The sequence below is a fragment of the Ammospiza caudacuta genome, chromosome 9 (assembly GCF_027887145.1).
Source record: "Ammospiza caudacuta isolate bAmmCau1 chromosome 9, bAmmCau1.pri, whole genome shotgun sequence".
In the NCBI taxonomy this organism is placed as follows: Eukaryota; Metazoa; Chordata; class Aves; order Passeriformes; family Passerellidae; genus Ammospiza; species Ammospiza caudacuta.
In genome coordinates this window covers 24,407,478-24,432,856 of record NC_080601.1, presented here as the reverse complement: position 1 = coordinate 24,432,856, position 25,379 = coordinate 24,407,478, and the positions used below count along the sequence as shown (strand labels likewise).

The 25,379-nt window shown below is 34.9% G+C and overlaps 1 protein-coding gene across 1 annotated transcript in view; it reads left to right on the top strand.

The window, feature by feature from the left end:
- The window catches only part of LOC131561102 (adhesion G protein-coupled receptor A3-like), a 252,571-nt gene that overhangs the window by 119,439 nt on the left and 107,753 nt on the right, over positions 1-25,379 (top strand). The window contains exons 7-12 of the mRNA XM_058810235.1: positions 1,810-2,023; positions 12,633-12,797; positions 16,238-16,436; positions 17,588-17,737; positions 20,285-20,446; positions 22,749-22,964. Of these exons, the coding sequence (XP_058666218.1) occupies positions 1,810-2,023; positions 12,633-12,797; positions 16,238-16,436; positions 17,588-17,737; positions 20,285-20,446; positions 22,749-22,964 (1,106 nt within the window). The remainder of the gene's footprint in view (positions 1-1,809; positions 2,024-12,632; positions 12,798-16,237; positions 16,437-17,587; positions 17,738-20,284; positions 20,447-22,748; positions 22,965-25,379) is intronic.

The window sequence follows — 25,379 nt, the reverse complement described above, 5'->3', positions numbered from 1 at the left end:
GTGTACACAGGTAAGGAGTGCTTTCTGAAGGCTGCACTTTATAGTCAAAGCAGACTTAAAGCATTTCAGTAGAGAGCAGCTAGTCCCTTAATCCTCTGTGTGCTTCTCCCAAACAGAAGTAGCACGTATTCACTTGTACCAGTTTTGCATGCTGTGCTGGCCAGCATTCTTCTTTGCATAAAAATAGAACTGCTCCCTCTCACTGTTTACTCAAAACAGGTGATGAATGTAATGTTTAACAAAATAGTAACAAAGGCCCAAAGCGGGGTTTGTAACTACAACTTCTCACAATTTAAGAGTTCCAAAGACAGCACCTGAATGACATAAAGAAGTGTGTTAGGGTGGAATGCTGAGTAAGAGGAAGAACACTATTGGCTGTCCACAAATTTTAGCAGCTGTAGAACCAGTGATTATGGCTTGCAACCTGGACAGGCATGGCTAAGTGCATCTGTATTTGTTATGGGCAATGGCGGGTTTTGAGGAGCAAGTTTAAGGAAGATAAAACGACAAGCAGTGAAATGGAAAAAAAAAAAGGTACTTGTCAGAAAAATAGATGTTTGAGGTAGTAACTAGTGGTGCAAATGGTGGAAGGGTGACCTTTCAGCTGACAACTCTGTAGGATGGATTGATATTAATGATGAGAAGCCTTTAAATGAAAACAGAAGAAGAAGAAGGGATAAGATCTAGCTTTAAAATTCTCTTTCCTCATCAAGGTAGAATAATAACCAAGGTGCAAGACTCTATAGGTCTTTTGTCTAAGGTGAGATTGCAGATTGAGGTTAGAAAGCAATCCAGGCTCAGAGAATTGATTTGGTGTTGGAGCCTGAGGTGAAAAGGCTCTATTGTAGGAGCTGTTGTGCATGATGTTCATGAGAATTTAGGACTGAGGAAAATAACCTTCAATCACTCTCAAATCTATGAAATAGCAGACCTTCATCAGGGCCAAAAATGTACATATCTTCCTAATTTGCATTTTTTTAAACTGTGTTTAGGCATTTGGATTTGTGGTTACAAAAGCTGGCTTTTGTAGTAGCCTGCTTAGAATGTGTAGTATTCTCATTATTGGGGTGTTTCTGCGAGAGAGCTTTGAGAGATAAAGTTCATTTAAAAAAATAAGGTAAAAAGTATTCATCTTTAAATAGATAAAAAGAACTACTTAGATAAATATTTAATGTTAAATAATTATCTAGAGAGTAGAGATGACTTGTAGAATTGGCAGAAGGAACGGGAAATGAAAAGTCATGGGGACAGTTGAACTTAAGAGGAAAGTTTAACTATTATTAGTCTTATTATTATCCAAATCCCAGGCAAATGAAGTAGCTTCCGCTCTCTAGACAGTAAGTTTCATTCTGGAGCAAAGTGGGCATTTCCTCTACTGACAGTGAAGTGGTCTTGTAAATGTTAACTGAACCTATATTAATAGCTGTATTTTTTCTCTAATTGGAAAACTCACTTTTTCATTCTGTACACTTGTATAATAAAGCAGCCTGCCTTGATAAGGAGGCTGGGTTGGAGCATCTCTAAAGATCCCTTCCAACTTCAACCATACTCTGACCTGTTTCATGAAACTCATTTTCTGTAGATATTCTGGTAATCCTGTGTTTATCTGGGCTCACACCAGTGAAAAAAAAGTGATCTCTAGAACTCACAACATGATCAGACTGCAGTGGGTCATATCTAGTATGTCTAAATTTTCACGTGAAGATATAAGAAGCTAGAATGGTATACAACCAGCTCATGTTACAATATTCATAAGAGAGGAATTAATTGTGACTTTGTTTTCCTATTTTTGTTTTGTTTTCCCTGCAGCTGGGCCTCTGGAGCTTCCTCTCTTCGAGCTGATCCCATCACAAAGACAAGTGGTTTTCCACGGGGACCGCCTGCCCTTCCAGTGCACTGCGACTTACGTGGACAGCAGCACCCAGGTGCAGTGGTACCACGGAGGGCGCCTGATCGAGACCGACGAGGAGAGCGGCATCTTCGTGGAGGACAGCATCATCCACGACTGCTGCCTGATCACACGGTAACACACACCCCCTCTGGGCATAGCCAGCCTTGCAGGCAAGGGGAACACATCTCACGCTCGCAACAAGCCTCATTAAAACACCAGGAGTTGTGCAATTTGAAGCAACTCAATTGTGCGCTTGAATCTGAGTACAGAGGTAGAGATTTTTCATGGCTATGTTTGGCTGTGATTCCAAATTGTACATTTTTGAGTCTAAGCATCCAGATTTGATCAGGTATGGGTTTGAACCACATAAAAACAGTTTCTTGTACAGTTAACCATGCAAAGAAACATAAAAAAGCAAGAAAAGAAGAAAAGCTTCAGAGCATATGAGTGACTTATAGCCAAACTGTTTCTTCATTATACCATCCACCATAAATGATGGACCTATGAAGAACTATCAATTGAAAATGAATAATTTGATTAGTTTTAGCAGGTTCCAATATACTAGATCCCATATTCTTTAGTTAAGTAATCTCATTTTTGTTTCTTATTAAATATTTCTTGATTTTCTGTGACTTCTACTGTCTCTGTGCCTGTGTGCTTGAGATACAGAGATCTACAGATGCATTTGCTGATGTGAAAAGTGCAAGAGGAATGAAGCAGAGTAGGCTTATATAAAAGAAGCAAAAACTAAAATTTGGCAGTGACTGTAATGTTCCATTTTTGCTTCAGTTTTCCTGTTACACATTATTTAATAAATTATAAATTTCAGTGTTTATTTTTGGGTTTCATCACAGAGTATTGGCTTGTCACTAAAAGCTGCTAAGTTGTTGCACACATCCTTTTGTCCTCTGCCAGTTTCCATCACTGGTCAAAAGAGAGTCTGATTCTGTGTGCATGTTCTGCCTTTCTCTTTGTAGAAGATGGAGTGAAAATAAGTATGCTAATTAGCTCTGGATAATCATTAACATCTTTTCACTCAAACAGTTTCTATTAATATAATTGACCTGAAATGCTTCTTGAACTATCAAATAGAAGTTATGAAGGGAGTCAAATTAAATCCTGTCCACTGGGGACTTTTGGCTTTATTATTTTTGTCTACCCACTGATTATTTGACCCCTTTTGGAGTCCCCTAGATCTAGAGGCATAGATCTGACCTATTCTCAGAGCTCCTGTCTTTCTTCTAATATCAATGAAAAGGACTATTAGACCAATTAGTACAGTAATGCCACGTGCATGAGCTATTATATAACTGCCAAGTCACTTAAATTAAAGCATGTTCTTCCTATTTCCATTATACCAAAATTAAAATACATGCTGTTAATCACCTCATTATGTTTTTCAACTGAATTATATTTTGCACTGTTTAAGTAATTTTTAAAGCATAGTAATAAGCTAAAATAAATAGTCTAAAATTGTTTCCAAATTAGCTAACTTTTTTTAAAAAGCTGTAAGTAGCTTGACTGATTTTTACCTTACATTACTTCTTTTTTGCCAGACTGTAAAATAAAAACCATTGTCTACCATAGCATATTTTAATAAGGATGGTTGATCTCCTGCCTACCTCGTTTACTGTGCCATTTAATAGGTGACCTTGATGCTGATGGTGCAGTATGCACTGGAATGTGCAATATGCACATCTATTCAGAAAAAATGTTCTTTAAGTACATCATCACATTCGCTGTTATAGACTGGAAAAATACTCTGACTTGCTAAGTTATGTGATAAAGACTGTTAAAATAAGACAAAATATTTTTGAATAAAACTCTAAGTCCTAAAACAGCTGTTGAAAATCATTCAACATTTTAATTCCTCATTTATTTGCATTATACATGACACTTTGTAAGATAGAAGGGCATTGACCATAGAGCATAATCCTTATCCAGCCAAAAATGCTAATACTCAAGCAGCTGTGGCTGTGCCTCTGCTTTGATCTAGGTGCTGATCAGAATTAACTTACTAAAGATATACTTTCAAACCTACTTTTAAAAACTGCACTATTTTAAAGTCAAATTTTTAAAATTAAAGACATGTATTGTTGAAAATAAGAAAAGATTTGCCATGTTATGACTGTTAAAATTATCTTCAGAATTTCTTAATGTTAATCCCATCTTTACGACCATCTATATTATATCCTAATTAATATAATTATTATAATAAAAAAATGAAATAATATATAATAGGATGCTTGTTACATGTTACAATAGCATGTATTAGTATGCTTGTTACATGCTATTACTCACTAATTTGTGATAGTTCTTAAGGCTAAATCATGGTTGTACAAGGCACTGAAACATCAGAAAGACTCTGCTTCCCTGAGGCTATCAAATGTTAAGTATATGATTTGGACTAAAAATGAAGGTAACTTGAAATCAGTTCTTACAGTATCATATTTTGCCTTTGCATACCTAGTCTTTACACCAAATGTCCACTCTCTGTGGCTTTCTGTAATTGCACTAAAGGACAGACTTTGGCCTGTGCTACTTAGCAATTTAAAGATTTCTATAGCTGGTTTTGAACAAAGAGGTGCAGTCATGTTCCAAAAGCTGCTTATTCAAACATTTTTAGGTGGTTATTTTATTGGGTAATTCCAGATATTTCTGGATGTGGATTTACAACACAAATATCATGTTAAACCCTTCTGTTTTATTAACTGGCACAGTAGAAGGATAAAATATCCAAATGTGTATTTTTTGTCTCCTATGATAAAGCAGAATAAACTAAAATAAATATTTTTGTTACAATAATTAAACTAAAGTTTTGAACTGTATTCCGGTTTGTGACATTTTTCTTGGCAAGGAGTATTCCCTTACAGGAGATCTTGAAAAGGTGTTTTCAATTCTGCTGCTAGCTTGCATTTATCATTTCTTGCCAATGATAATAATATTTGATTTTGCTGGTGTTTAATCTTCTGTCATTACGCCTGTGTGTAAATGTCATAGTCATATATGAAAATATACATATGATGTGGGACTAATTTCTTATCATTTGTGAATGGATCTAGCTGAATTTGTTAATAGTGCTTCCATGAAGGCAGCCTCATTTCTTTAGCGTGGAACATTATATCAATTCAATGATAAGCAGCAATTCTAACTCAACACATTGTGGTTCTCTGATATCCCTGAAGCCACATAGAAGGAAGGTCATGTGGGATTCTCTGCAGCACAGCATCTTTCCCAGCTTCCCCACTCTTCCCTCTCAGTGTTTGGAGAAGCTAGCAGGACAGTTATTAGAATATTAAACTAGAAAAAGAAACTAATGTAATTCTATGAACCAAGAAACTCCACCGTGGCAGAGATACTTTAATTTTCGAGAAGTTTCTTAATTTACCACAAAGAATATAATGACAATTTGGAAGTCTTTTTATTTCTAGTCTGCAAATCCTTGTGTAGAGTGTTTAACAGTGCTTATGCCCCGACAGCTGTAATTGCTGCTCTGGGACCATTACAGTCCACAAGTGCTCCTACTGAGAACATTAAACTGTGAAGAAAGTTAAGAACCCATAAAAAGGAGAGCTGCAGCTGGAGAAACCAACATGCTCTCAACTAAACCTATGCTGACAGGTGTCAGGATCAAAAGTTATTTTCAGATGTAATTTTTGTTGTGTAGATGGATTTGCCACTGGAAGTGCAGTCTCTTAGGACTGAATTTTGATCCCCTGAAAATTGTGTTTTTCTATTATGCTCTGTGCTAAGTACCTCAGTCTTCTAAAAAGGGTTGACAGAGCCACTTTATTTTGTGGGGGATTTTAATTAAAAAAAAAAATTAAGCTTAAGAATCTGTTTAAAATCCTCCACGTGTTTCTTTACATTGTGACACTAGTCACTGCCAAGTAAATAATGAAATAAATAGTAATGCTTGAGATGAGAGGTATATGATTATGTGAAAATCTCAAAAATGTGGAGAAGAAACAAAGAATTTCAAATCAGGGTCCACTTTTAATAGCAAAGGTACGAAAAAATTTCAAACCTATTAAATGTTGTGGGTTGAAACTTTTGATCATAATTTACATTATCCAAACAGAAGGTTGATTCCAATTAATGCTTTTTTACTGTTTGAAATTATCACTGCATATATTAGTAAAGAATTCAGAGCTTGATTGAGGCAGTTTCGCTAGAAGTATAAGGGTTATTTAAGATATGATTATAGGAATATCTTCCTATATAGGAAATTGATTCCACAGGTGGTATCATGGCAAGTTTGAGATCCAGGCAGACACTTCCTATAAGAAAGAACAAAATGCTTCCAGGACCTCTGTGTGAAAGGCAGAAATTCAAGGCATGTAATGACCCAGATGATCCCTAAACTTTGTTGACAGTTTGGGCAGGAATGCATCTGGAAAAGACATGAAGCAAGCAGCAGTGGTTTGAACTGGTCCTAGGTAAAAATACAGCCTGAAAATCCCTGATAAGGATGTTGGTAGTTTGGACACTTGACTGAAAGTTCAGATATGTACCAAATCATGGCAGAATATTGGAGATTGCACAAGATTAACAAGATTAGAACAAATCCAATTAAGTTGATTCAGAAAAGCAGATGTTTTATAATAACTTTGTGTTCTGCTGCATGAGTATTTTGGAGATGAGCAGCTATGGGTCATACTGAGAAATCCAGGGAGATAAGCAGAAATTGTTCAGTGCTGATATTTTTTGCTTTACCTAATTGACCCAGTTTGACCTTTAGCTGTCAAGGAGCTAGGAAACAAATGAAGCAAAATAACAGTTTAAATTGTAAATCAATATTTCTGTATTATTTTGAGGTCACTTTAAACTTTGTAGGCAATGGTACACAACTCATTTCAGGCACTGGAGGCAGAAAAGAACTACTGACAGATGTGACTTCACCAGCAGTCTTCTCATATATCAGATAGGAAGATAATATTTTAAATCATTGCAGAATATTATTAAATGCCCAGGGTAAGGATTTCATAATGGGAGCTTAAGAGTACCTTCATGTGAATTAATTTGGAAGATTAATTAAACTTAGGTCTTTTATCTAAAAATATTTCAATTACCTGAATAAAATCAATGGCAGTTTTATTAATAATCGGTATGGGGAATATTTTAACATATAACCTGTGGAGAGACTGATACAATGAAAAGCAAAAGCAGCAACCATGATATCCTCTGTCATTAAAGTAATAGACCATTACCTAAGAGTTCTGCTGTGTAATAAAACTTGTAGGCTTAATTTGGGTAAGTGCTTATTGAAACATGATTGAAAAATAGATATTTTCACAAAAAATATATGTAAGCATTTTGGCTGTTAGAATTAAAATACCCTAGAAATATAGCAAATCAGAACAATAAAAACATTTTGATGGGGTCCTTGAAGAATGATACAGAAGTATACTTTTTTTGGTGTTGACACCAGATTAAGATGCCTTGCATTAAATTTTGACCTCTCACTTCCCTCTCTGCTTATATCCAGCAGCTATATATGGGTCTATCCAGCCACAACTCTGAAATGTTCAGTAGTAAGAACAAAAATTGATGCTTTATCCCCCACAAGGGAGAATCAGAGGGTTTTGCTTTGACTTTTTAAGGCCAGAATGATTTTAATGTGGGCCTCCAAACAGCTGCAGCTACACAGCTGAGGACATGCTGCACTGCAGCAGCAGCTGGGAGTCAACATCTCAGGGATGGCTTTTTCTAAAGTACTTTTCCTGTCAGCATCAGTGTTAGATATAATTGTACATTTTCTCTGGGTCCAGGCAGTAGTTTCTAAATCTGTGAACCAAATGTGAGCATATCAGAGCATTTATGACATACATCCAGAACCCAGTGCCAGGTAAACCACCCTAAATATTGGTGAAACAAACAGTTTCTACAAAGGAATTCTTGTTGGAAATATTAAAACAACAACTGAATTACTTTTTAATTTTCATATATTTCAATCTGCTCAACATTGAGAATGTATTGTAGGGCATATTCCCATTAATATGCTGGGATTCCATGAAAATGGCTCCTCTCCCTCCCTTATCTCCCTGCAGGATAAACCCCCCTGTATTTAATTGTTTATGGTATTGTGATTGAGTGGCTCCTGGCCATTACAAAATAAAGTTTACACTGTAAGAGAGACACCAAATACTGAGAAAGAATAGAGATCGTTCCTGAAGTTCTTATGTAGGAAACTGCTGTCCTACCTTCTTTTTAGATCTTTCCAAATTTCTTCCAAGTGGGCAAGTAAAACAGGTCAGTATTCTAACTCTAATATATCAACCAGCCCACAAAATGTACATTATATATTTTATTTCTGCATTTGTATCATGTCAAAGTAATATGCATTTTACAAATAATTTGAAAATGTAAAATTAATTTATTTTGGAAGTAGATTTTTATTTCGTTTGTTGTGGTTTTGTCCCTCTGGTTTTTTTTGTTGTTGTTTTTTTCTGTTAGTATATTGTTATTAAATCTAGGCTCTTTCCAACTCTTGTCATGGTTCTAGAATGTGAACAAATTAGCTGATAGTTAAATTATAGAGAAAAGTATGTTATGTTATAGCACATTACATTTCTTGGGTACCCACAGATGGTATTAAATGGTAAGTTAAGCTTTGTCTTTATATGCAATCAAAAGAAAAAAAAATGTGTATTGCATTACCTCTGTGTTTGAGAAATTGATTACACCTGAAAATACTTGCTAGACATCTCGCATAAAATGAATACCAACTTTCATCTTCCTTTTTTTCTTGCTGTTGCCTGGACACAAGTTTACTTCAAAGGCCTTCAGCCTTCTAAAGCTGTTTCTTTCAAGGGTAAATAACTAATTTTGTCAGAGAGATCAGACTAGCAATTTGAGTTCAGACAAGTGCCTTGATTTACAGATTCTCTCTTAATTTTCCATGTTTTAACCTTATGTCCCCTGTGAAAGGCTGTATTCCGAGCATCAGTACTCTGGAGACCAACACTCATTTTTTAAATTGCATGTTAGTATTAATAATTTAAGGTGGTATGGGTTGGAGGCATGTTGTGCAGACCTTCTGCCTGAACTGTGGGAACACATTAGCTATTTATCTGTCTGAAGAAGAATATGAGAAAACCTAAATATCTCCTGAGTCAGAGTAAATAATTTTTATTTTCCTGCAGAAAGACCAGTTGGTTCTTCCTAAATCTTACAAAAACTCAAGTCAGACTTTAAAGTATTTCTTGTGGAAAGCCAATCAAAGCATGGTGTTCAAGTCTCTCCTTTATTTGTTACTTTGTTTCCTGGCATGCAGATGACTGCTGGGGCGTACAGTAAATGTCGCTATAGTACTTCTTCAGGACATGGCTGAGTAACTTTGCATAATGAGACCTACTTCTGATTGTCTAATTAGTTATGCATAGCTGTAGCAATGCAAACTATGCCTCAAATAGAACTCTATTGTCATAGGTTACTTGATTACATGACTATGGCTTCCGTGTGTGTTATGGTTCCTCTTTTTATAATGACAAATGCCACGGGCTTCAGTTGAATATCAGAACAATTTTTTCATGCAATTGCATCAGCTATACATTTTAATTAATTTTTCAGTATGTCAATCATCACATTTGTAAAAAGGAATTCTACCATGCATGAAATCTCCCAGTACAAAAAAAGAATCATGTATATTCTCTTTTCAATATTTTTAATGAGAAGGTCACTGTCATTTCAAAGGGAAAGTTGAGAAAAGCCTGCTAGCCATCCTTTTCTCATCAGGCAGCAGTCTTCCTATTCAGTTAGCCTTGATACCATCTCATGAATATCTGACTTCATTTTACCGTCATAGAAGATCACAGAATGGTTACGGTTTCAAAAATCCCCTAAGATCATCAAGGCCAAGTGTTTAGCATTAAACCATATCCCCAGGTGCTGCATCCACATGGTATTTTGAATACTTCCTGGGAGATGATTCCCCAGTTCTGCTAGGCAGCCTGTTCTGACACAGGACCACCCTTTTCATAATATCTGATCTAAACCTTCCCCCTGCTGCAACTTGAGGCCATTTCTTCTCATCCTGAAAGTCAAAAATTCCTTGCAAAGTGGCAACTGTCACACAGCTGACAAGTGGGATGTGATTGCTAATGCACAGGGCGTAGGAATGCTTGTTGACTCATATTCCATCCTTAGGAAAGCCGCATAGCTGGGGCAAGATTGTTGGCACTTGTCGCCCAGTGTTTATTAGCTCTTGTGAGATAGAATAGTCGAGGAAAGAATACAGCCAAAGGAGCCATCCTCTCCTCTCTTAATTCTTTTGAGGTTTTGTCAAGCTCCTAAATCAGAGTCCTGCCATGTTCTCAGGTTATGGGAGGGTTCTTGCCTTTATCCAAGACTTGTTGCCATTGCCAAGAGAGATCGAGAATGCCTTTTGACTATGGGTGAGAGTCTCTGGGTGTGCTTATGCAACCATGCCAAGACTTAAACCATGTAACTGACCTACTAGGAAACTTTGTGAAGTAGAGTTTTAAAATTCTATACCCAGGAGAGGCCCACTCCTTCCTTCTGGTCTGCCAGGACTGTGAAGTCAAAGTCTTCAAGGATTATAAGCAGAGAGAATGCTAAAGGACAAGCTGACTGCTTTTTTTGAGTATTAAAAGACTTTGTTTGTTTTGTTTTTAATTCAGTCCCCCAAATTCTCCAGAGATTTAAGATCAATTTATCATTTGTCATATCCAGATGGTAAGTAAATGAACAGTTTCACCATTGGGCTTGCTATCAAGATATTCCAAGAGGAATATAAATGAATGCATCATTTGCAGTGGCCAGATGGCAATTCAGAAGACAATTTCATGATCTAGTCACTATATTGCATAAACCTATTCTGGCTTGTTTTTTATCACCATCTGAAAAAAGGGCAATAGAAGATTAAAAGTGTGAATGTGAGGAATTTCTTGTCTTTTGAGATAATTTGAACCAGTGTTCAAGTATTGCATTTCTATCAGAAACAAGGCTGGTGTATCAGTAAATATTTGTCTGAGTCTAGGAAACTTCATCTACTGAGGGGAGACCTGTTAAGCAGCAGATACATTCACATCAGAACACATTTCACCAGTTTAAATAAATGGAAAATATACCCTTTATTTATCTGCATATTGATTACTTGTAAAATTTATAGTAAGCTGAAATATGGTATTTACCTACCATCACCATCATAATTGTTTCCAATTTTATCACATTTTTATTATTAACAATGGTTGTAGATATTTTCTAGAAAGTATATATAGAAAGAATGCACAACTATTGTACATTCTATTCATTTTTGAAGTCTCCACGTGTTGATGCCACAAGTGAATGTACCTTCTGCCTTTTCTTTCAGTGAAAAAGCTTTATGCACAATTATTTTTATAAGCTCTAGGAATATGATCTTTCTTAACTGTCTATAATGATGTGGGATTGTTGTGATGTATGAAATATAATATTTAATTAAAACATTGTTAAACTGGCTAATTTCACTGACGTACTTCTCCCTGAAAGCAAAAAGATGTATTAAAAATTAGCTGAGAGGCTGCTGTTACTGAGTGATTCACCTGAGACTTCTTAAGAGAACAATTGCTTCTTTTGACATTGAAATACTGAGCTATTGTCTGAGAACAGCTAGTAATGCTTTTTCTATATTTTTTGCTATAAAACTTTGTTAGAATTCATTGTAAAAATGAAATAGGGGGTTACAAGGCACTTGGAGTTCAAAGCCATCATAAATAGGAATAATGTGATATTTTTAAAGTTACTATTTAATAATAAATTTCACTGAATATCTGGAGAAATATCTGAATTTCTGAAACAACTATCTTAAATCAAAGGTGATTTATTGTGGTTTGCTTGTTTTCTGAGGCCCTAGATAACAACCCCATAGTAGGTTCTTGAGAAAATCATCTTTCAAAATTTCAGGCTCTACAAAAAAAGTGCTAAAGGCAACAAGTAAATTTTTTAGGTTTTTTTTAAAACACAGATCTGAAATAAATTTATTAACTGTTAATTCAGTCCTTCAATTTTTATAATGTACATTCTCTCTCACCCCACTGTGTTTCTTCCCACATAATTGTCTAAACCACAAGGCATATTCAAAGACAAGCCATTTCTGTAAAGCAAAGTAAATATTTCAGATAAATGCTACTTCTTTTCCCCTCCCAGCTACTTTCAAAAGCTGTAATTTGTTTAAAACTGTAGCAAAATTTATTTCTAGCCCCATGGCAGATTTAAGATATAAGGTGTTACCTTCTTAAAATGCAGTAGTTAGCATTATTTTTGGTCTATGACATCTGTAGAGTTGGAGTAATTGAATAATGTTCTACCCCTGATAGCAGAGTGCCAGATTCTGGTGCTAAAATGCCTCAGGATCTGTAATCACAGCTGAAGGCAAACCCATTCTCTGTGGGTTGGTTGTGTGGTCCACTTGAAATGCCTTTCTGACTTCCAAGTGCTTGGTTAGGCAACAAACCAAATACTCTGTAATACCTGGGGAAAACAGAATGGGCTTTGATAAATAGTTTATATTTTTTGTGATGATTTGTGATTTGTGTTATAGCCTGTTACTACCTGAGTAGTCAAAACAAATTGGTGCTGCTAAGAGCTTACTACCACTTCCATACTGTCTGACCCTCTGATATCATAGACCAAATCCCATTCTGATGTTTTCATTAAAAAATAAGTTAATGTCAGAAAACCAGTGACTTGATATCTGTATAATTAAGTGTATACAATGATGATTCTTTTACTTTTTTAGTGAACTTATCCTATCCAGTATTGACATTGATGCAACTGGAGATTGGGAGTGTCTAGTCAAGAATTCCTATGGAAATAGCACCAAACATGTAGAAATTGTGGTACTTGAAACAGCTGCTCCCTACTGCCCTGCAGAGAGAATTATTAACAACAAGGGAGATTTCAGGTATGACTTTCTGGGTTTGGAGTGTGTTTCATGTATTAATGGAGGTACAGACCATATTCATGCTTACATGACACTTCAGTCTCAGTTATAAATCACTTATTTTAGTTGTCGCTTTTATATAATATGGTAGGAAGGAGAGCACTGTACGATCTTGATGGGAAATGGCACCTAGTGCTTCAAGAGAACCAGCGGTTTGTGAAAGTCAGGAAATCTTCTAATTCCTCAGTATAAATTATAGAAATTTTTAAAGAAATTAGATAAATTAGAGAAGATTCAGAATTTTTCTTGTCCTTTGTAGAAGATGATAACACTGCATTAAAGCATTAGAAGATTAAAGCTTCAGTGCTTTACTTTTTAAAATCTGTTCTGGTTTGGATGACTTTGTTCAGCTGAGGTTAGAGGTAAGAAATGACATGAGACTGTTAGTAAAATATTTCACTGAGGAGGATCAAAATAGAAAGTAAAACTATTTAGTAAAATAAATAGATTGTATGAGGTGAGCTTAAGGACACAAAGTTCTACCAATGTAACCCATGCTTACAAAATACATCTGTCCTGCTAACTGAATCCTAGGAGCTGCAAGATTTTGTAGAGTAAATGTAGCTTTTGCTCCATCATTACTTTTATCTACATGTGCCGGTGGGGCTTTTAAAAATTGTAATAATTTTAATCAGAAGCAAATGTTCCTGTGGAATTTAGCATTGTTTTCAGTCAGCTCTAAAATACACCAATGGTATGCACAAAGCTCTTAAACAAAACCTGCTTGACAATAAGACTGATGTATGATGGCAATCCCATTGAGAAATCAAGGCAGTAATTTGTTACCAAATGAATTGTAATGATAATTCGGCTTGAATGGATAATGAAAGGAAAGTGGATGAGGAAAGAAGCCTTTCTTAAATAGCAGAATTTTCTGTGAATATTTCTGACCCAAAAGCCTCTATTTATTTTCAGGTTACCTTTAAAACTTAAAAGCTCAAAGGCTTTTTCTACTATTTCTTGTATTTGAATAAAAGTAAAGGATTGAATTAGAAAGAAGTGGAAATAAAAACCTACTCAAATAATCTGTTTTCTCTTTACTACAAAGCTATTTTATTATGTGTTAACCTCAGTACCAGCGAGTTTGCCTCTTTCATTGAGGTAAAATTGCTGAGGCAATGCATATATATGGATTAAATTTCATTAGAGACCTTTGACAATCTTAGCTATAGATGTTTTTGTCATCACAATAACTGGAATTGTGCTTTTTCATACTGGATATGCTGAAATAGGTTTTCATTAGATCTTTAAAAAATATATATACTTTGTATCAGAAAACTCATACTGAATCTTTTAGATGGCAACTCCATGAAGTTCATGTTCTTGCCTTAAAATGACATCCTTTTCTCCATAAATAAATATATATAAATCTTCATGCTGCACAAACTAACACCAGGGGCATTTTTGTCATTTTATATAAATCAAAAGAACAAGAGTGGACATTTCTCAACCTATTGATCATCTTGCTAGAAATCCATATAAATTTATTTTTAAAATGTACATCAAAAGGATGCTGAGTCCATAGGTTCTTTTGGCATTTGAGAGAATGAATTTAAATCGAGGAGAATTTATGAGGCTCCAACTCAGCATTAACGCTTGAAATTGTTCAAAGGTTTATCCTCAGAGATGGAGCTTTCACACCAGCAAGTTTTCTTACAAAGGTCTTTGAAGTTTTGGTAACATAACAAGTATGGAAGTAAAAAGAATTGAATCACAAAGGCAAAGCTAGAAAGAACTGTTCTTTTATTGGGCCAAAGAAAGGGGAAAAAAAGCCTCAGCTGTCAGGGGAGTGTGGCTATTTCAGAGGTCCAGCCTAGGTGGTATTTATAATTGTGTAACTGCAGCAAGAATTAGGCACTGAGAGTCAGAATAAACTGGCCTTTTCTGCTAAGAGGTTTTCTCTATCATGGCCATATTCTACCTTTTTTTTTTTTTTTGGTTGCTGTTTTATAGAATGCTGTTAGCTTATTCTGAAAGGCAAATGAAAATGCTGCTATATGCTAGTATTCCTAGTCATAAAAGCTGGATTCTGCTCACTGTGACAATGCTAGGCTCAGAATTATCTCTTTAGTTTCACTTTTGAGGTAAGTTGCCAAGAAGTGTGGCCCAATTGCATTAATGCAAATTTCTTACTAAAAATAATTCATCCCAGAGGCAAAAGTCCTTTATGATACTATATGCTCTATATACTACTTTACATATTTTGATTTTTTGGGAAAGCTTCTTTCATGATTCGTTTTTTTATCAACTGTTTTTACATTACAAATTGAATTTTTTTGGTGACAGCTGTGAAAAATAAAAGTATTTTTCTTCTTAGCTTTTCTTTGAGATGAAGAAAACTTTTTTAGTCCAAAACCTTTCAGTATATTATGTAACAGTGTACAATTGAATATGCATTGTGTAACTAGAGGAGCTAATACATTTGTTTGAGGAAAGGTTGATTGCCAAGCTGTAATTTCATTGAAAGACAGAATATTTTTGTGATTTATTTGGTTCACTCATCAGATCAGTGCAATTAAAGAACCATATCCTTCCCACACCTGCTGACTCGCTGATGATATGCTTATGGCTTTCTTTGATTTCTACCAGTTACCTGATCCTGCTATGTCCACACTAGGCTGTAAATGACAATAGATTCGGTATCTACAGAAATAGATCCATTGTGCCATTCTAGAGAATGCAGCAGAAAAACACTTTCTGTGCACAGAAATTGTGTTTCATAACAGACCAATCAGCTAAATAGAAGAATTCTGGCTGCTCTTGATTTAGTTTGTTTTCAAAGACTGTTTTGGAATCACACTACATAAATCATGTGTACCTAAACAGCTAATTTTTGAGGGCTAATTTCTTCCTCCTTCATGATGTGTGATCTCTGCTGAAATCTTGTACACTGTACTCTGAGACATTCAGGACTTTTTGTTTTTTCAAGGCTTTTTAGGGGTGGGTCAAAATGCAAAGCAGAGATTGTCAGGTACATTTTTGGCCCTTAGTTTTAAGAGCATTTAGTAACAGTTTGCGTTTTTGGGGTTTTTTGGTTTTCTTTTTCTTCACATACTTACTGCTCTGCTTTTTGCAGTCTGCAGACATTAATGTAGTAAAAACACCAACCACATATTTTTCCTTACCATTAAACACCTTCCTGGAATTAACGCAGAATGAATGTGTGACCAGCTAGACTTGAACCTGTATAATTCTGACATTTTCCAAGGAAACAAAGTAATTCATTATAAAACATTTTGAAGTATAAGTTAAAATACTCTTATACCACTTTACTTTGTTGTATATGGTCATATATATATATATATACATATACATATACAGATATATATATGTACTACTTAATTAATATATACTGTAAGTTGCCTTTTGCATTTTAATTTTTACTACCATGGTGTTTCTAGGTGGCCCAAAACTTTGGCTGGGATAACTGCTTACCAGCCCTGTCTGCAGTACTCTTTTAACTCTGGTGCATTTCACAATGGTGCAGAAGAGGCAAAGGCGTGGCGCAAATGTAACCGAACTGGACGCTGGGATGAAGAAAACTACTCTGAATGTCCTTATTCACAAGAAATAACTCAAGTTCTTCATGCTTTTAGTCAGGTAACATTTTGAAATCCAAGGCTCCCCTTCTCTAACACTGAGCTTGTTGGATAGCATAGAAATGTCAGTTCAGCCACAAGTTTGGGATAGATGGACTTTTAACAAATTGCTTTACTTGAGAGACAACCATTTGTTTTGTTGGCAATTGGAAGTTTAGTAGGAACAAGTGCACAGCATTAACTTTATCTTAATATTTTTTCCATTAGGTGCTTAGAGTCTAGATGATTATTAGTAATGCTGGAAGGGTGATCAGCACTCAAATTTCCTTCCCCTCATACAGTTTTCCAGAAAGATGTTCATTTCTCATGGAGTCCCATATCAGAGTTTCATCAGCTGAAGTGCCTTTCCTCTTTAGAATGCCTTTTTGATGTCTTCAAAAAAAGCAGTACCTTAACTGTTTCTTATGGATAAGTAAAAGAATGTGATGAAAAAGTAGATGGATAGAAATTAAAGAGAAAAAATGAATGTAACAGGAAACACTGTGGAGGATGGCCCAGATTTGTAACTGCCATACTGATTTTACAACTTTCAGTTTCCTAGACCATTTCTTCCCTGGTAGTATCAGTAGTGCTGGATAAGGCCACAGAAAGTTTGTTTTCAAATGGATTCAGAAATAAGAGTAGTTAATATATTAAGAGAGCCATTGCAATTACAGGGTAATAAAATCATTAGAGAGATGTCTAGAATCCAGTCTGTTCTTCTGTAAGCAATGAGGTGAGGTTGGATTTCTCAGGACCTTAGACACTCAGGGCTTTATAACCACTGAGGACGGAGGCTGCACAATTTCTTGGGGCTAAGCTGTTCAAATGCCTGACTCCTCTTACAACAGGAAAGGCAAGGCAAGGTAAGTAGCTTGGTATATTTTATGAAGCCAGATAGTTACAGTCTAGAAAAAGTAGACAAAAATCTTCAAAATTTGTTGGTCTTTTGTGGGGGTGTCTTCAGATAACAGCAATGTAATCTAAGACCTAAGGCTGAAAATACATTCATATGCCTGAATATTCCCCTGAAATGTATATCCATGGCATACTGATGCACATAAATCCATGTGAAATTATGGCAGGCATTGTACCAACGCATGTGATCTCCAGTTTTTGAAGAGAATGAAGGTAGCTGATTTATTAGGGCTAACACTTCTAATGTATTTTCAGATGCACATCAATTTGACAACCGTGCTGGAGTTTTCCCGCCAGCTGACAGCCTACACAAGAGGTGCTTCCCTCTTTGCAGATAAAATGGATGTCATATATTTGGCTTATATAATGGAAAAGTTAATTGTCTTCGTGGATGAAGTTGAAGATGTAAGATATCTCCTCTGTGCTTAAAAAAAGTATCAGTTAGAAGTGAAGTCTTCTCATGTAGCCCTGCTCTTAATGTATGCGGGCACACAGTGAAGAGTAGCTTCTAAAACTGATTGCTGATTGCAAATGTTCTGCGTAAACTGTGATGTGTCTCTTTGTGCCAAAAAGGAAACTAAGTCTTCTTTGCTGATGACAAGGGCATTGCTGCTTAGGAATAAAACCTTTTTATAGTGAGCCACTTTATTAAATTTCTTTTTAAGTTTATTTTCCATCATTGCTAAGGTGTTAGAATGGACTCTGGCTGGCCTCTGGAGCTTCTTTTGTTTTCTCCATTTTATCAGAAGGTTTTCACTGAATTTTGAAAGGTGGTATCACATGTAAAGAAAAGATAATATGTCTTTATGTGCAACTTCTTACAGAAACTTTTAGCATTATGTATGCCATTTTTGCAGCAAAATCTAGTCAGAATTATGCAAACCCTATGGGAAAAGTAGGTTTCTAGAGAGAACATAAATGTTTTTTTTTTTTTTACTGTTAATTTTCAGAGTAGCTATTTGCATAAACATTTGATAAACTGTAATTTTTGACCACATGATGTTTTCTTTTGGTTTGGCAATGTTCATTCCATTCTGGCTCTGGGAATTGTAACAGTTAACATTTCAGTGCCAATTTGAGAAAGTCTCCAACTCAATTTCACCATAATACACTAGATCTAAAGTATATTAGTAAGTGCTCTCCAAGAATCATGTTTCAAAGCTGCAACTTTATTTCAGCTCAGAATCCTGATAAGATCTTTCTGCTTTCTGACAAAACAAAAATTTGACATTCAAAAGAAACAGCTGGATTTGCCATAAAGCCTCTTTGTTTTTCTAGCACTGATGTATTTTCCATTAAAGCTGAGCACCATCTCTAATCTTTTAAATGACTTCTTCCAGCTTTCAAATAGGTTTTCATTTCTGCTGTTTTTTGTATCAAAACATCTCTATCTCCATCACTTACGTCTACATCTCTGATATAGTAATACCTTATTTTCTTAATTTATAACATTTTTCCTATTTTTTTCTCTTTTCCTTTACCTCTCTCTCAAGTTTCTAGATAGGGTCCTCATCCACTGAGTTCTCAACTAGCATCCATTTCTTAGCTCTCACTTGCAAGGTACAAAAGCACCTATGAAATTTGAACATGCATAATAGTGCAAATTTTTGTATTTTCAATGACATGACTTTACTCTTCATTAATGCACTTAATTATAGTATAAATTACTTCCTTTTCTTATTTCTCTCCTTTTGTATATTTATAGACTATTGTTCTGCCCTCAGTAAGTTACTGCCTAGCTGATTGGTGTTTGCTTTTATAGTTTCTCATAAATCACTCCAGACTCTTAATGCGATTCATTATTATTCATTTTATCAATAAGTCTGTCACATTGTCAAAAGCCATCTAGAATTATCTAGTAATTATGTTCTCAAAAATAGATTAAATATTTCAGGAACAGTCACATAAAATTTCACATGTAGTCTCATTATTTGTTTCCTTTGCAATGCATGGGAAATTTATCTTGTTTTTATTGAAAATGCAAAACTAACTTCATAACCTCAGCAATCTTTTAAATCTTTTTCACCATTCCTGAATTTCTGTTTTCCTTTCCACTGAATCATCTGTGTATTTGTCTTATTTTTTGCGTCTATTAGCGTGACTTTTTGGCTTCTTGAACTTTTCTTTAACAATATTTCTCAGTTGTTTTTCTCTTCTATTTACCTTTTTATTCAGGTTTACTTGTGACAACTGGGTATATCTTTTCCATATCTTTGCCTTCAAATATATTGGTACCGTGGTCATGTTAATTTTGAAATTTCACTCAAATTAAGTTTTTTAATTTTAAAAACAAACATTTTTATTCCATCTTGAAATAATTACAGTGATATTTATTCTTTCTAAATGTAACTACTAATAAAATTTCAAACACACATTTACCAAAATCTGTAAAATGTCACTTAGCAAAACAAAGATCTGTTGTTTTGGATTAGGCACAAGTGTGAATTAAACCTACCAAAGCTATGGCTCATGAGATGATCTAAGTTTCTGTCAGCACCTGAGCTATATCTCAAATTTACTCCACTATGTCTGTAACAAAGATGTCTTTCAAATATGTTTTTCCTTCCCCCAAGCCTCCCCCTCAAGGTCCTTTGATTAAACATAAAGCAGTTCTTTAGAGGGCATGGCCAATTTTAATTAGTTTATGAAAGACGGTGATAATTCTGGAATTCTGTTTATTGAGATGAGATGACTCAATTTGTCTGGTTTATCTAGAAGATAAGCTTTAAAGTTGTGAATTAAAAAGCTCTTCCTTGATGTGAGTTGCACTTTTCCTTTCTTGGTTTTTCTTTTTCAATCTATTTAAATTTTTTATAAAATCAAAACTGTTTTTCAATGATGGTTACCAAGAAAAATAATATGTCTGCCTTCATTTGTACCCTTATCTGGTTTTTTTTCTTAGTTATTGAGTTTTACAAACAATAGCTTTTTTTTTTTTTTTCCCTCTTCCAGATTGGGGATGCTCTTATTGAGATTGCCAGCAATATAATGTTGGTGGATGACCACGTGTTGTGGATGGCTCAAAAAGAAGACAAAGCCTGCACCAGGATTGTACGATGTGTGGAGCAGATTGCAAGTCAAATACTGACCAGCAAGACTCAAGTGATATCAAAGGTATTTCAAAAAATTAAAAAATGTTTTGTAAGATTTTTTTCTCTTGAATTCTATTTGCAAGACCAATGTACTTTTAAAATATAACTAATGGTATTAAAAAGTGGTTTTCTTTGCTCAATTTTATTTATTGTGACAATATAGTGTTCACAACAATATCTTTTTAATGTTCTTACTATTCATTCAGTTTCTCTTTTTAAAGCCTCTATAGTATATGGTTTTATTTTGAGAGGTCCAAATTGAGTGAGTGACGGACAGCAGCATGTCAGATCATAAAAGACAGCAATCCTTTGTAGCTGGAAGATTTTAATATGCCTTACTCACAGGCTTTTGGACAACTACAGATTAAAGTATTTAGAAGATTATCACCAAGGTCTATCATGTCCTAAACACTACCAATTTGGGGATAGTTTTAGTATTTTTAGAAGCAAACTGTACCTGTTAGAAATATATTTCTTTTACTCCTTGTCCTCCATCTACACAAGCGTGTCACTTGGATGCTGAGAGGTTCTCATTTGCAGACTAAGACATTGTCTTCTTGTCAGCTTCAACATCTGAATAGCAGAAATACATCTAAATCAGAAGCTTGAAAGTTATCCTTTTAGAAGTTTATCTAAACACTTTAAAGCCTTATCATTCCTTGAGTTACATTGCTTGCTTGCTTGCTAACAACCTTTATTCTTGTCTCAGTTGTCCACTGCATTTACACAAAACCACTATTTAAACGTGAGTTCAGGTACAGAGTAAATCACAGGAAAAATACAGAAAATTAAAAGCAACCAAAAAAAAGGAAATTATAGACTGAAGTGAATTATAGAGGAAGCCAAATAGCATAATAGCCTTAGTTTGTGTTTTTAAGAAAATGGTCTTTCAAACAGACACAAAAATGTATTGGACTGTTTCTTAAAAGAAGTTTTTTATTTAATTCTCATTTACATAAAAGAATCAAATTTGCTAAAAGTATTTATATTGAAGCATAGTGACAATAATGTAACTTTTAGAAGTATTTGGCAATGTGACAGCTGGGAGGGCTCTGTTGTTTTATACTTGCCTTTCTTTTAAATGTCAAGTGACAAAGGTGGAGTTTTTTCCCTTTCACTGCTTCAGGAAGATGTTGACATTACTGAAAAGAGTAATTCTATGTACTCAGACTTCAATATGTGTCACTAACTGTTTTGCCTTGCTTTATCTTTTAGCTTCTTAAGGTTTTCTGTAGGAAGTAGTTTGCTGTTGAGCGCAATTTGTAAATAAACAAAAGCTGTGGAGTATTTCTGGTCTCATCTTAGGCAATACCAAACATATCTGTTCCTTTGGGAGGCCAGCCAGGAAACTGTCTCACAGAAATTGCATCAGCTTTCTTTATTTTAGAAAACAGCAAATAAAACACCTACAGCTTAGGTAGCCAATAGTTTCTCGTACCGTTCCAAAGGGGGGGAAAAAAAGAGAAAATCTATAAACTGTGTCAGCCATGTAACATTGAATCATAGAATCATTTAGGTGGTCAAAGGACCTTTAAGATCATTGAGTCCAACCATTAATCCAGCACTGCCAGGTCCACAGATCAGGAAACAATCTGTGCCTGGAAGCAGAAACCATATAGTCCTATCAGTGTGGCACCAGTCTAAGGTAGTGCACCTGTTATAACATGAGCTGTTTGTCTCATGCACTGTGATGAAATTAAAATGCCTAGTTTAAGGGTAGAGATACATCTCTGCACTCTGCTGCAGTCTCCAGCTCCATACACTTCACTTTGCTGAAGGATAGGTCACAAATATACCTGCAACATGGTGTTGCTTTGAAACGTTTAGTGATGTTCAATGCTCTCATGGAACAAGGTGTGTGAAAAGACTCAGCCACTAAATAGCTAAGAAGGTTCCTATTTAATTTCTTAGGTACAAAGTACATCCTTATAAATTTTTTGAGTTGTTCTTAAGCCCAGTGTTGCTAGTTCACTTTGTACCTCTATTGCTTTAATTCCAGATTCCACTGAAGCTGATAATGATGGAATTGCACAACTGATACAATAATAACTATTGTAACTGACAGAAAGAGATCTATATCTATGTGTATATACGTATCTTAGAAGGAAAGATGGGAGCAAACCCACTATGCTGTTGTAGAATCCTGTATCATATTTTTAAATAAGTTCTATTTTCTTTCTCATTCCAAGAGAATATATATATATACCCACACATATATCTGTGTGTATACATGCACAATCCTTTATAGAGTTTATGCAGTAAGCACACAGTGCACATGCAATGGCAAATATGGTTTGTGACAACTATTCTCAATGTTTTCACAGGTATCTCGTAATATTGCACTGGAAGCCTTCATGATCAAGCCCTCCAGTTTCACAGGAATGACTTGTACTGCCTACCAGAAAACATCTGCAAACTCAGACAAGTCAGTGACTCCTGATTTGGGAAGATGGGAAGCAAATCACAATCCTGATCTATATTTGAATTTCAAGTGCAACACTGGTAATCTGGATGGTTCTTTGGTGAATTCTTCTACCAGAGTAAGTCAGTATGATTATGACTACAGCTATCTGTTTTATTTATTTAGTGTTTTCAGTAGCACCTTTAGGCAGAATACTGATTTTTAAAATGAATATTTTATGTGTTGTTAGCACTGTAAACTTGTTAATAATTTCAGCATGTAAGTGGGCTTCAACTGGTGTATTGAGTGTCGCATATTTTGTTGTGCTAATGAATATTCCATTAATATAATCAGGCAGAATGCAGGATGTGAATAGAGATGAGTGAATGTCTTGTTCTTTCTATCTCTGAGTCCAGTTGTGCAAACTTTTCTATGTGTAAACAATCTCTTCAAATTAATTTGGAAGTACTTGTTTTAGTGAGGCACTGTCACAGGATTTTACATTGCAGAGATGTATTTTTTTAGGGAAATTAGCTTTACTTTCATAAATAATACTGCACTATCTTCTGTACTTCATACTGAGGGAGAGTGTTTTGCATGATTTTTGAGTAGTAGCTGAAGAAAATAGTAAATAAGCCTTTTAATAAAATACGCTGTTGTTATCAAATAATGAAGTGTAACAATTAAATTTTGATCTAGCAGGAAATGGAATTTTGTATTTGGCTGAGCATGTTATTAAATTTGAGTATTAGTGTTGAATTTCATCTATCCTCCAACTGAATCTCAGTTTAATAGGCTTATTTCTTGAATTATTTACTATGACAAAACGATGCTTCTCTGAATAATATTACTGGTTTATTGAACTTGAAAATATTTTGATTGAAGTTTGGTGCATTTTAATCCATATGGACTATGCAGTCAGTTATATGGTATTTTGTGCTCCCATGATCTTCTGCTAGAAGAAGTCATCTTAATAATGGAAGAATAGGTTAAATTTTTTTCCTTTAATGGAGTTCATTTTTTTCCTCTGAACACTTTGAACACATCTGTCTATAGGGAAAAAAACGGTGTCTCTGAAAAGTAATGACTTTGCCATTCATGAGGTGAAAACCAAATGTCGGAGGTCTGAAAGACAAAAGATTTCCTTAAGAAGAAATCCTGGAACATTCAGAATTGTATGGGATAGTATTATTGATACAGAAATATATATGGGATTATGGAATTGGAAAGTTTTCTTTATTAGCTCCACCAATATATTTTGTACTTCTTTAGAAACTGAATACCAACATTTTTAGTAAATTAGTCTCTTTATAGTTGAATGGTCAAGCACTGGTGTATCTCTCCTTTTATAAAAATCCTACCATAATTGCAAATTTCTCATCTCTTCTATCAGCATGCATTTGTCAAATATTTAAAGTAAGTTAGACCAGTTACTTGAAACCCCTTCCTAAATTGTTGTTAGAACGTCACCATAATGACTTTATGCAATATAGAGAAGGGAAGTTCTCCTGATGGTACAAAGAAGCCAGAAGAAAGTGAGCTTATTCCCATGCAAAGCCATTTTGATGTATGTGATATATATTCTGATGGAAGTGACTTTCTTAGGTGGATCTCCAGTTATCATCTGTATATGAATTTGTCAAGATTGTAAGAGTACAATACAGGAGATTATAGACTCAGCTAAATGTTTGTTACATGGATTTAGGTTTTGACATGGAGGTGTACTCTGGCATTAAATGTGGTAGGGGAATAAACAGACTGGATATATTCCTTTAACTTTATTCTGAAAAGCGAGAAGTTTTAATTCTCTGCTAACTGAATGTTTTAGGCTAACCACTCCCTTAATTCATTCTGAACTTGGTTACATTTCTTCACTGTTGAAGCAAATGACATGTGGAATTGTAACTCATAACAGAAAATGGGATTCTTTATCATCATCCACTAGGAAAATTATTTCTGTATTTGCTCATTGGAGGTAAACCTACTTGATTGTGCTGTGCAAAGTTTAGGAAAAAAGAGAATTTGTTCTAAGGTCAGAATTGTTTCTTTTATTATATCTGACCTTTAGAACTTCATCTTAGATGCTGAGATTACTCTTACAGTCTTCTTCTATTTAGCATAGGATTAATAATGAAGAAGAAAAAACATCTAATTAAAATCACCAAGTAGATGTAGCAATCACAAATTTAATTAACTAATAATAAAAATGTGAAAATTTGCTTAAGAAGCTTACTAAAAGAGAATATTCATATGTTTTTGTGCTAGAAAGTGTAGCCCTCTTCAAATTTATGGTACAATCATCTGCTCACTAAGCAAAACAATTGTTTATGCCTTCTGTTGCTAAGAAATTTCACTAATCAATTAAAACGTGAATCCTCAGGAAATAAAGCGTGGGCAGTAGAGGGGAGAAGGCCAGTAGGGGTGAGCTCAAGCTTTCTTGTGAATACCATCAAAGCTTTTGTAGCTATTCATAGTGATCTTCCCTGGCAGTGGTAGGAAATTGGTACATATTTAGACAGTGGTTTTCTGTACATAAATTAACCTGATCTGGTTG